Source organism: Cavia porcellus, unplaced genomic scaffold (assembly GCF_034190915.1).
Source record: "Cavia porcellus strain 051 isolate PalLab524CR breed Dunkin Hartley unplaced genomic scaffold, mCavPor4.1 scaffold_7, whole genome shotgun sequence".
Taxonomy (NCBI): Eukaryota; Metazoa; Chordata; class Mammalia; order Rodentia; family Caviidae; genus Cavia; species Cavia porcellus.
Window position 1 is genome coordinate 28,610,088 of NW_026947490.1, and position 9,817 is coordinate 28,619,904.

Consider the following 9,817-nt stretch of genomic DNA (forward strand, 5'->3'; position numbering starts at 1 on the left):
GCAATGAAACAGGCCATGCTGGGGCCACCATCTTGGAACAGTAATTTTAGTGGGGCAACCATGTTGTGACAACTGCGAAGCTTCAGAGAGGAACCCCAGGTCCTGTTTCCAAGGTGGGGGAAAGGGGGACAGCTTAATGGTGAGCACAATCTAGGGGGCACCACAGGGCAGACTGGGCAGGCTGTGTGCTTCGGGGACCCTGGGAACGACTGGCGCCAGGTCTGCTGGGTGCATGGAGATCTGGACTCGGCCAAGACACTCAGGCAGTCTCTGCCTGGGGAAGGGGAGCTGCTGGCGCAACGCCTCTGAGCTGGCTGCTGTGCTTAAGCGGCGATCTTTATTTGTGTTAATGATCTGGTGCATGGCCCGGGTCAGGGCTGTGAGCTTGGTCCAGGCAGTGTCACAGTCCCCAGAGCTCCGAGGTCTGTGGATCAAGCCTGGCTTCTCTGGCCTGCAGCTGGGTGGGCAAGAGTGTCTCAAAGCCCGGCTGCACAGGGCTCCCAGTGGGCAGGGCAGGGCAGGGCTGGCCTCGAGCTGCCCGAAGGCAAGGGCCCAGGGTCTCCAGAGAAAGAAGACCCCCACGTTTCAGCTCCCCATCTTCCAGAGCGCCCCCACCTCCCCCTCCTTGGTCTTCCAGGGAGCCAAACCGTAGCCTGACCTCCCAGCTAACTCTCTGGGATGCATCACAAAGATCTAGGACCCCGCTTATGAACCCAGCAGGAAGGCAGGGGGTGTGTGGGAGTCGCTCTACCCTCACACCCAGGTGTCCCCCCATCCCTCCCGGCCTCCCCTACCCACTTACTCCTCCTCCCCTCACCTGGTCCCGCCAGTCCCTCTCCTGCGCCTCCGGGTCCTCAATTGTCTCCTCATCCCAGCCCTCGTCCTCCGACTCCTCCTGCGTGAAGGGCACGGCGCCCTGGCCCGCGTGGTAACGCAGGCGGTAGAGCAGCCGCACCCACTGGCCAAACTCCAGGTGCCGGGTCTCAGCCGGCGCCCGCAGTTGCAGGTAGAAGGCACGGCCGGTGCAGAACTTGACCTTGAGCTGCTGGCGGCTCTCGTCGTGCACGAAGAGCTCAACGAACTGCAGGGGGAACAGCCTGGGCGGCAGGAGGGGGGCCTCAGAGCGGGGGCCTCAGGGCGGGGGGGGCGGTCCCCGCCTGCGCCCTGCCCTCTGCCTTCCCCGTTGTGGTGGCCTCTCAAATCCAGCCACCAAGGACTTTTAACTCCACCACCATCCCTGGGCGCGACCCTGGGTCCCCAAGGGGTCACTAGGGGGCGCCGGCGAGCACAGCGCCTCTCTGTTCCTGGGGCAAAGCTATCTCCTCTGCACCTTCCTCAGGTGGGGCCTTCTCTGTCTTCCCCTGGCCTGTTGATTTCTTGAAGCACTGAGCTATTTTCCTTTTTTCATTTTTTCCGCAATGAACTATTTTCCCAGCCCATCTTTATTTTTTGTTCTGAGATAGAGTCTCACTAAGCAAGTTGCCCAGGCTGGGCTCAAACTCGGCATTCACGACGCTGCCCTCTCTGCTGTGTCCACACAGATGTCAACCCGGCTGACCAATGGTCCCTGCCCTGTCTGCCTTCCTGGAGTGGGAGCTCACTGGGGCAGGGTTAGTCCAGGGCTGGTTCCCTTGCACCCTGTGCTGACACTAGCAGGGGCTCAATGGCTGCATGGTACATATTTGAATACACAAATCACTCAGGCTCCCAGCTGGGTCCAAGATCTAGAGAGGGTAGGGAACTTGGCCCAGGCCATACAGCTGGCACTGGGACCCAAGTCTTGTGTCCTTATCCACAGCAGGGGAGGCTACCTGACTGCCTGTAGCCCAGAAATAGGACATCTGCAAAGGAGCTGGCTGACCTCACACCGGAGCCCAGAGGTCTCTGCCACACTGCCTGTGACCCCAAGTCCACCAATGGGCAACTGGATTGTGTCCGTTGAGAAAAGAGTGGCAGCTGCCACTGGCAGTGCTTGCTCAGTCCCAGCTGCTCTGACACTTCCTCAGTTTACCCCCATGGTCTGTGAAGGCGGATGTGCTACTTGTCCCCATTTTCCAGATGAGGAAACTAAGGCACAGAGAGGGAGCCTAGTTAAAGGCAGACTGTTCAAGGACATCCCTACTGCATGTGACAAAGTTCTGTTGAGGGTGAATGTCCTGCAGCCCACTGGAAGTGCCATCCACAAGAAGTGGCTCTGGCTGGTGTTGATGAAGCATACAGAGCAAAGGAGGTATATAGTGTGTACCCCACTTCCGTCCCAAAGCACAGGTGGTGCCTATGCATGGGTGGCGCCTATGTGCGTCTGTCATCACCACCTGGGCTTTGCTCAGGAGGCCCCGGGAGACCAGAGGCGGGACTGCACATGTGTCTTGAGGTTGTTTGCCAGGCCAGCACCAAGGATTTTCTTGGGGGGGGGAGTTCTACCCATTTAGGGAGGGGTTTAGGCTGCTGCAGATTACCACAGGTCAAAGTCACCCCTCAGCACATTGTTAGTGCTCTCCTAACTGCTGTGATGGGTCAGACACAGATGGGTGAGAGCCACTAGGGGGACACATTAGCATCTGAAAAGTTTAAAACATGTCAAAATATTTCATTCCTCCATCTCTCTCCTCCCTTCCTTTCCTTCCTTCCTGTCTCTCCCTCGGTGTCATTAACTCTGATTAAGTCAGAAAAGTGCAGGCTCCTGGGAGAACATATCTGTGTCCCCATCAAAAGCTGTAAATGTTCCTACACTTGCAGCTGGAGTTGGGGACAGGAACCCAGGACAAGAAGAAGTGTGTCTGAGCCATATCAGCTTGGTGCTTCAGAGTGTTTCCCATCAGTTGTGTCACTTTTCCAGTAAGAAAAGAGGATTCTGGGAAATTTTTGTCTTTGAGAAGCCCCTGGCTCTAAACTCTGCCAGTCTACCTCTGATCTGCTAGGGAACTGGGGTAACTGGTTCCCCTCTCTGAGCCTCACTTTCTCTCTCTGGAAGATGGGGCAAAATAGCCCCATGACACTAGAATACAAGGTGAGAGATGAGCTTATGAGCAATGCTCTAAAGTCACTGTCCCAATCCCAGCAGGTGGCACTGAGCACAGTCCTCCCCCTGTATCCTCCAGGCCCTGATTTCTGGCCCCTGTGGACTGCCCTGTTATTGTATTCCCGGGCAGTCAGCAGCCAGAGGAGGTTGGCAGCAGCTATTGACCCTGACCCTGGGTGAGAGGATGCTGTGTGTGTGGGGGGGTGGTTCGGGTGCCAGAACTAGAGAGGAGGTTTTGCAGGAGGGCAGTCACCCGAGAAGCTCCTGACATCCGTTCTCCTTGGTAGGGCCAGCCAGCAGCAACAGGTCTGGGAGTTCCAGGGCTGGACTGGAGGCTGCCACCCCCATGGTGACTGTATTGGCGACTTCTCCAAACCGGGTCACCTGGGGCCAGAGGTCAGAGGTCAGACTAAAAAATTGGACAGGGATCAGAGGTCAGGAATCTTTTGGGTAAAGAAAATCGCACACAAGGGAGTTAAGATTCAGGTTAGAGTAAGCTACTGTGGGGTTAAAGGAATAGAATCTTGGTGTGAAATCAGGGAAACTACTGCAAAGATCTCAGAGGCCAGGTTTCATACAGAAGCTAAAAACGCTGGAAATGCGTGGGTCAGAGGTCACTAGGAGATAGGTCATGGGAGAACGTCCAGGGTAGGGAGAGGGTGAAGGTCGGGCCCAGGCTTCGGGGCTGAGGTCCCAGAGCTCCACACCTGCACGAAGTTGCTCTCAAAAATTGTGAAGTCTCGTAGCTGGTCGAACTCGCCGCTCAGGAGGTGGCGCTGGAGCCATCCGGGGCCTTCCTGGGCACAAGCTGGATCCAGATGGCATCCTAGACAGAGGAAGTTCGGGACTCAGTCCCAGGGGCGGGACCCAGGTCCCCCAGCAGGCCGGGCCGGGGCGGCAAAGGGCGGGGCAGAGTTTATCAGCTGCCTCCCTCTCTGGCCCTACACCCTTCTTGTACCCTCGCTGGTTCCTGCACCAAGTACAACCTCTTCTGGCTTGGGTCCGCCTCTCACCTGCCAGCCCACTTGATCCCATCTCACCCTCTTACACTCGTGCGCCCCATAGTCGCAACGCCCCGCCCCTTGGTGGGCACAGAGGGAGGAGCTGCGGGAGAAAAAAAGGGCGGCAACCCCGCGTAAGGTGACATCATAACGAGGCGGGCCAGGTTTTGATGACATCACAGTGGACGCCGTGGTAGTAACGTCACTGGAAGGACGGGCGTGGCATGGGAGTCCGGGGTGGGGGGGAAGAGGCTCTAGCTATACAGGCGGCCGCTCTCCGACTCCCGGCACCCACTGAGACTGGGTTCAATGCGCAGGCGCAGGGCCCAGCGCACGCGCGCGAGGGTGCCCCGGGTCTCCCGGCGTGCACCGTGGTGTAGGTTTCTAGGTGGTGGGAAGGCGTCGTAATGGCGGCGGCCGGCGCGGGGGCACCCCGGTTGCTCCTCCTTTTACTGATAGTGGCAGCAGCGCCCAGCCGGGCCAGGGGCAGCAGCTGCCGGGCTGGAGCCGCTACGCGGGGGGTGAGTGCTCATTAGCTCTGCGTTGAGGACGGAGCCGACGGAAGTCGTAGGTCTAGGTGAATTAAGGTGGCGACAAGGTTGAGCAGAATAGAGAGGGTAGAGGGAGGCGAGAGAAGCATGGAAACGCGGGTGCAAGAGGCGCCTGCCCGGGTGCGAGTCCGCGTGGAAAGCGGAGCGGGGCTTGATAGAACCTGGCGCCCAGTTGTCAAGTGCGATGGGAAAGGGGCGGCGCCAGTGGACAGGCGGTGGCAAGGTCCCTCTTACTAGAACGTGAGGGGCTGTCTGTGTGACTATTGGTGAGGGCGTGGCTCGGGTGGGATCCTGGGGCTCAGGCGTGGGGGACACTGGAGTGGTTGGAGAGTTTTATATTCTGGCCAGGCGGGAGAGAACCGTGTCGCGCAGGTGCGTGGGCGTAAGGAGGTGGAGGATGCAGAGTGGGAGAAAGGTAAAGGCAAAGAAAAAGGAAAGCGTAGACTCTTGAGTGTATTGGCGTGAGGGGAACTGAGACGGCCGTTGGACTGTTGAGGTCTTTAAAGTGAAAGCAAGGACTTTGGCATTATTAGCATGCTAGCATGCCAGGGAAGCCCCAAGAGAGGGAGAATAGCCGTTAACTCGCAAATATTATTAAGCCGTGAGGTGCAGAAGCTACCTAGGCATAGTCAGGAGGAAAACTCATAAAGCATGTTTAGGATTTCGCTTTCTAGAACCTGGGAAACCAAGTCAGGAGTATTCATGGGTGGTCCCAGTGGAATGGGGGCAAACGTGATTGATCGGTGTGAGGCTTAATATGACTCTTTATCCAGTCCGCCTCATGTCCTCACCCAGGCCTCATCTGTCCTGCAGGTTGGGGCCGAAGGCCATGAGGGCGAGAGCTGCGGTACGGTGGGGCTACTGCTGGAGCACTCCTTTGAGATCGGTGAGTCCCTAGCACACCTGCTGCACAGTGAGCTGGGCAGGAGACTGGCCTTGCCAGGGAGAGGAGGGGGGACACGGCCAAAGGGCGACCTTGCCTTTAAATGTCCCCAGACCTGTAGGACAAACACCAGCCTCAGATGGTGTGGAAGTAATGATTTCAGGGCAGATTTTTCTGACCATTGCCACCTGTCCTGCACTAGTGGTTGGGGAGTTTTGTGTTACCTCAGGACAGTCATGCAAGGTTGTAGGAATAAGCCCGATTTTCCACAAGAGGAGTCAGGTTCAGTGAGCCCATTCAGTGTCCTTTGGTCAGTGAGTGGCAGAGCTGGAGCCAGGTCCCAAGCCCAACACAAACAGCAGTGACAGGTAGGCTCGGAGCCAGCTGTCAGCCTACCCAGGCTGCCCAGTAATGGAGCAAAGGCCCGGCCTAGTACAGTGAAGCTGGAGTCACGCGTCAGACCCTGGTCAGCCAGAGGAAACTGACACTCACAGAAGCTGTGTGACTGACTGTCCCTGGGCCACTTGGCAAGGTCAGGGTGCCCATTGGGAGCTTTGGGGTTAATGTATCAACCTTGCTGGCTTGGGAAGCAGGAGAGAGGGGTGTGATAGGGGTGTCCCCAGGGTGCACGTGGGAAACTGGGGGTTCAGGATGGAGCAGCCTCCTAGTCCTTCTACCAGAGGGCAGGCCGGGGTTTGAATCTAGGTCTCCTAGTCCCTACCAGGGTTATAGGGTGTGACAGGGTGGCCACTGAGTTCATCTCCACAGATGACACTGCCCAATTCCGGAAGCGGGGCTCACTGTTGTGGAACCAGCAGGATGGCACCTTGTCCCTGTCACAGCGGCAGCTCAATGAAGAGGAGCGGGGCCGACTTCGGGTGAGCCCAGAGCTGGGCTGGGCTTGGGGAATGTCCAACAGTTTTTCCAGCTGTCCACTGTGGCCCTCTCTGGCCCTCCTCCAAGTTCAGGTGGGATCCCAGCACCTCCTGGTGCCGTTTTACTCCCTGGCCCCACAGCCATTCCAGGCGACATGGTGGCTTGGTTAGCCTTTGTGTTGGCTGTGCTGTGCGTATGCCAGGGCCTCACCCAGGCTGCCTGTGCCTGCCCATAGCACATCTCTCGCCCTTGGGTCTCCCTCCTCAGCTCCTCTCAGCCTTCAGACTCAGCCGGGATTTCTCCAGTCATTTAAGCCGAGTTTGATGTGAAGGGAAAAGAGCCTCAGGATGGCTGTGGTTAGACAAGAGGCCCCCTCTGTTTCTTGGCTCTGTTGTTCCCCCACAAAATCTGGCATAGTTCAGTCCCAGCCTACTCCTGTGGGCACATGGTGTCCTCCCTGGGACGAGATCAGGGCGAGGCCTGTCCTGAGCAGCCCTGCTGCATGGCTTCCTTGGGATTTGCCATCCTAGCTGCCCCCAAAGAGAACTGACTGCTCGTGTAACTTAGGAATCTGGGTGTGGAGCAGTGCCAGGTGGGGTGGCCTAGTGGGCAGAGCAGCAGACCATGGGATCTGGGGTGCGGAGTGGGTAAGGCTGGGGAAGGGCCTTCTTGATGGAGGCCCAGTGGCATTGGGCACTGTCCCCTTTATGGTGCCCTCTCTCATGTACCCCACAGGATGTGGCAGCCTTGAATGGCCTGTACCGGGTACGGGTCCCCAGACGGCCCGGGGCCCTTGACAGTGCAGAGGCTGGTGGCTATGTCTCTTCTTTTGTCCCTGCGGTGAGTCAGTGACAGAGACCCTCTTCTGCCCTCCATCTCTCAGCCTCCTCAGTACTGAGCTCCTGGCCGTTCCTGGCTGTGTGGAGAGCAGGAGGCTGCAGGCCTGGCCTGGCCTTGGGGGGGTGGCTCTGGGGGCTCAGTCTGACATGGGTGCTTTCAGCGGGAGGCAGGGAGCCAAAAGAGGCTTTGACAGATGCTTTGGGGACCCTGGCCCCAACTCCTTCCACCTGCAGTGCTCCCTGGTGGAGTCGCACCTCTCTGACCAGCTGACCCTGCACGTGGACGTGGCCGGCAATGTGGTAGGGGTGTCTGTGGTGACATATCCTGGAGGATGCCGGGGCCATGAGGTGGAGGACGTGGACCTGGAGCTGTTTAACACCTCCGTACGGCTGCGGCCGCCGGGTACCGCCCCGGGGTGAGTGTGGAAGGAGGGCTGAGCGCAGGCGCTGCTGTCCTCCCCGGCCCTGGACTCCAGCCCCACCGTTTTTCCTCACCCCAGCCCTGAGACGGCGGCCTTCATCGAGCGCCTGGAGATGGAGCAGGCCCAGAAGGCCAAGAACCCCCAGGAGCAGAAGTCCTTCTTCGCCAAATATGTGAGTGGGTGCCCCAGCCTCCCGTCTTCATCACAAGCCCCGCCCAGCTGCTCGGTCTCCTCCATCCACACCCTTCGCACATCTGCCCCTCATGTTCCCATCTGGTGCCCAGGTCAAGTCCCCTGGGTGGAGGCACCGAGGGCCAGGGTCCCCTCCCAGGCTGACTGATGAGAGTCATTCCGGAGTTGGGGGACCTAGGGGTGCGAATATTTGTGGGCTCAGCGAGGAATGGCCAAGCAGGGACAGAGACAGGCTGCTGGCCTCACCTGGCCTGGCCTCTGGGAGGCAGGACAGTAGGAGGCGCAGAGGAAGGGGCCCAGGAGGCTGGAGATCCATGCCTGGTCACCTGAGGGTCAGCAAGGCCCAGCTAGCCCGGGAAGCCCACTCGTGTTCTGCGCAGCCCACCAGCTGAGCTGTGGTGAGCTGAGGCCCAGAGAGGCCCTGCCACTTGTTTGAGGGCATCAGGCCACAGGAGCCCGCTGACCCGCACCCCTCCCTCCTCAGTGGCACCTCATCCTGGGGGGGGCCGTGTTGCTCACGGCCCTGCGTCCTGCTGCCCCGGGGCCCACGCCGCCGCCACAGGAGGCCTGAGTGAGGATGGAGACCCCTTCCCGCCTCTGCCCCACCCGCCTGTAGTGATGTAGGGGACTTGGGGCCCCCCAACGCGGCCCCCTCGTGCCGGCCTCCTCCTGGGCAGAGCAGTTCCACACTCACCTCCCTCTGTCTTTCTGTGTCCATATGTCTGTCCTCCGACTCCGGCGCCTGCAGTGGATGTACATCATTCCCGTGGTCCTGTTCCTCATGATGTCAGGAGCTCCAGATGCTGGTGGCCAGGGCGGGGGCGGGGGTGGGGGCGGGGGTGGGGGCAGTAGCCGGTGACCGGCTTGTCCTCTTTTGCCCCCAAGAGTCTTTGCTACCCAGAGTCCTCCATGTCCCTGGTCATCCCAGGGTTGTAGTCCTGCTGTCTCCCCATCCCAGGAGGATAGAAGGACACCCCTCCTGGAAGCCACTGTCTTCCCCAGTCTCCCTTCCTGTTGACGGAGGTCTGGTGGAGTTGAGGTGCTCCACCCCACAGTCCCATCTCAGCCCCTGGGCTCCCTTTGCCTTCAAGCTGGAGCCCAGCTCCCTCTTGCCCCTGCGCCTGCCTGGCTGCCCTAGTCCTGCAGCTGGAGCACTCTGGCTGTTCTCCAGCCACCGTGCCTTTACCCACGCCTGCGCCCCCAGCCCACCATGGCCTGTCGCCTTGCTGGACACTGGACTGGGCCCTAGGCCTCCTGCCAGCTTCCTTTGAGGGTGCCCTGGCCTCCCCACTGAGGACGTGGAGCCCTGATTTCCCCGCCTTGCAGCGCTGCTCCCTAGCCTGTGCCCCACCCCAGTCCGCCCGCAGCAGGTGAGGCACCTGTTGTCCCCCTGCAGCTGGTGGAGTCCGGGGCCAGGGAATGTAAATAGAGTCCCTTCTGCGTCCTTCATGCCACAATGGCCGGCCCCGTGTAGCGCCAGAGTGGAACTGCGCCCTGACTGGTTTCTCCTGCATCTGGTTAAGAATATCCACAGGATACAGCAGCACATACATTCTGTGAACGTCCAGCTTTGGGTACCAGGAATTGAACTCATGACCTTGCGCCTGCCAGGCCAGTGCTGTGCCACGGAACTGTATTCCCACCCAGGAGACTCCAACTGCTGACAGCCTAGAGTGAGGGCTGCATGGACTCCGCTTACCATGTTACTCTACTCGGAGACAGGAGCAGTGGCTGGTGCTGGCCCTGCATTGGTGTGGCTGTGTTGGGTAGCAGCTGATTAAACTGTTCCCAGACACCCAGCTGTGTGCCTGCATCTGGCTTTGTGGGGCTGTGGACAGTACTGCAGTGAACGAGGTTGTCCATTGTGGTGACCTCAGAATAGTTCATGCAGGACACAGGACGGGGGTGTTGCTGTGTCGCTGAGGGAGGTGGTTCAGCTTGGTGGTGCCTCCTCACAGCTTGGCGCTCAGCAGCAGGAGTGGGGTACACTGCGGCAAGTCATCAGGCACACGTGTCCTCCCTGCATGGCAC

At 59.4% G+C, this 9,817-nt stretch overlaps 2 protein-coding genes across 9 annotated transcripts; one reads left to right on the forward strand and one right to left on the reverse strand.

The window, feature by feature from the left end:
- Positions 1 to 32: 32 nt before the first annotated feature.
- Garin5a (golgi associated RAB2 interactor 5A) lies at positions 33 to 4,259 on the reverse strand. Of its 7 annotated transcripts, none has more exons than XM_063253186.1 (5): positions 4,063 to 4,259; positions 3,730 to 3,848; positions 3,276 to 3,431; positions 818 to 1,097; positions 33 to 457 (listed from the first exon to the last, which is right to left on the reverse strand). In XM_063253186.1, the coding sequence occupies exons 3-5, from the start codon at positions 3,368 to 3,370 to the stop codon at positions 401 to 403; spliced, it is 432 nt and encodes a 143-aa protein (XP_063109256.1). In that variant the 5' UTR covers positions 3,371 to 3,431; positions 3,730 to 3,848; positions 4,063 to 4,259; the 3' UTR covers positions 33 to 400. The 7 variants fall into 7 exon arrangements, with proteins under 7 accessions (XP_063109256.1, XP_023418944.1, XP_013003329.1 ...); XM_023563176.2 differs by having other exon boundaries at positions 3,276 to 3,406; positions 4,063 to 4,257; XM_013147875.2 differs by having other exon boundaries at positions 3,276 to 3,406; positions 4,036 to 4,225.
- A 98-nt stretch (positions 4,260 to 4,357) lies between these two features.
- Positions 4,358 to 9,585, forward strand: Emc10 (ER membrane protein complex subunit 10). 2 transcript variants are annotated; one of them, XM_023563175.2, is made up of 8 exons: positions 4,358 to 4,544; positions 5,388 to 5,460; positions 6,226 to 6,335; positions 7,069 to 7,173; positions 7,407 to 7,588; positions 7,673 to 7,766; positions 8,271 to 8,357; positions 8,535 to 9,585. In XM_023563175.2, the coding sequence occupies exons 1-7, from the start codon at positions 4,431 to 4,433 to the stop codon at positions 8,355 to 8,357; spliced, it is 765 nt and encodes a 254-aa protein (XP_023418943.2). In that variant the 5' UTR covers positions 4,358 to 4,430; the 3' UTR covers positions 8,535 to 9,585. The 2 variants fall into 2 exon arrangements, with proteins under 2 accessions (XP_023418943.2, XP_003465530.2); XM_003465482.5 differs by lacking the exon at positions 8,271 to 8,357.
- Positions 9,586 to 9,817: the final 232 nt, after the last annotated feature.

Bases quoted from the DNA above. Each gene is read 5' to 3' on its own strand.
- Emc10 (XM_003465482.5), top strand. From the start codon at position 4,431: ATGGCGGCGGCCGGCGCGGGGGCACCCCGGTTGCTCCTCCTTTTACTG. The intron at 6,336-7,068 runs GTGAGCCCAGAG...TGTACCCCACAG, and splicing joins AGGAGCGGGGCCGACTTCGG to GATGTGGCAGCCTTGAATGG. The intron at 7,174-7,406 runs GTGAGTCAGTGA...TTCCACCTGCAG, and splicing joins TCTCTTCTTTTGTCCCTGCG to TGCTCCCTGGTGGAGTCGCA.
- Garin5a (XM_023563177.2), bottom strand. From the start codon at position 4,200: ATGTCATCAAAACCTGGCCCGCCTCGTTATGATGTCACCTTACGCGGG. The intron at 3,849-3,980 runs GTACAAGAAGGG...TCCTCTGTCTAG, and splicing joins TGGTGCAGGAACCAGCGAGG to GATGCCATCTGGATCCAGCT. The intron at 1,098-3,275 runs GTGACTGCCCTC...CCTGCCGCCCAG, and splicing joins GGATGTCAGGAGCTTCTCGG to GCTGTTCCCCCTGCAGTTCG.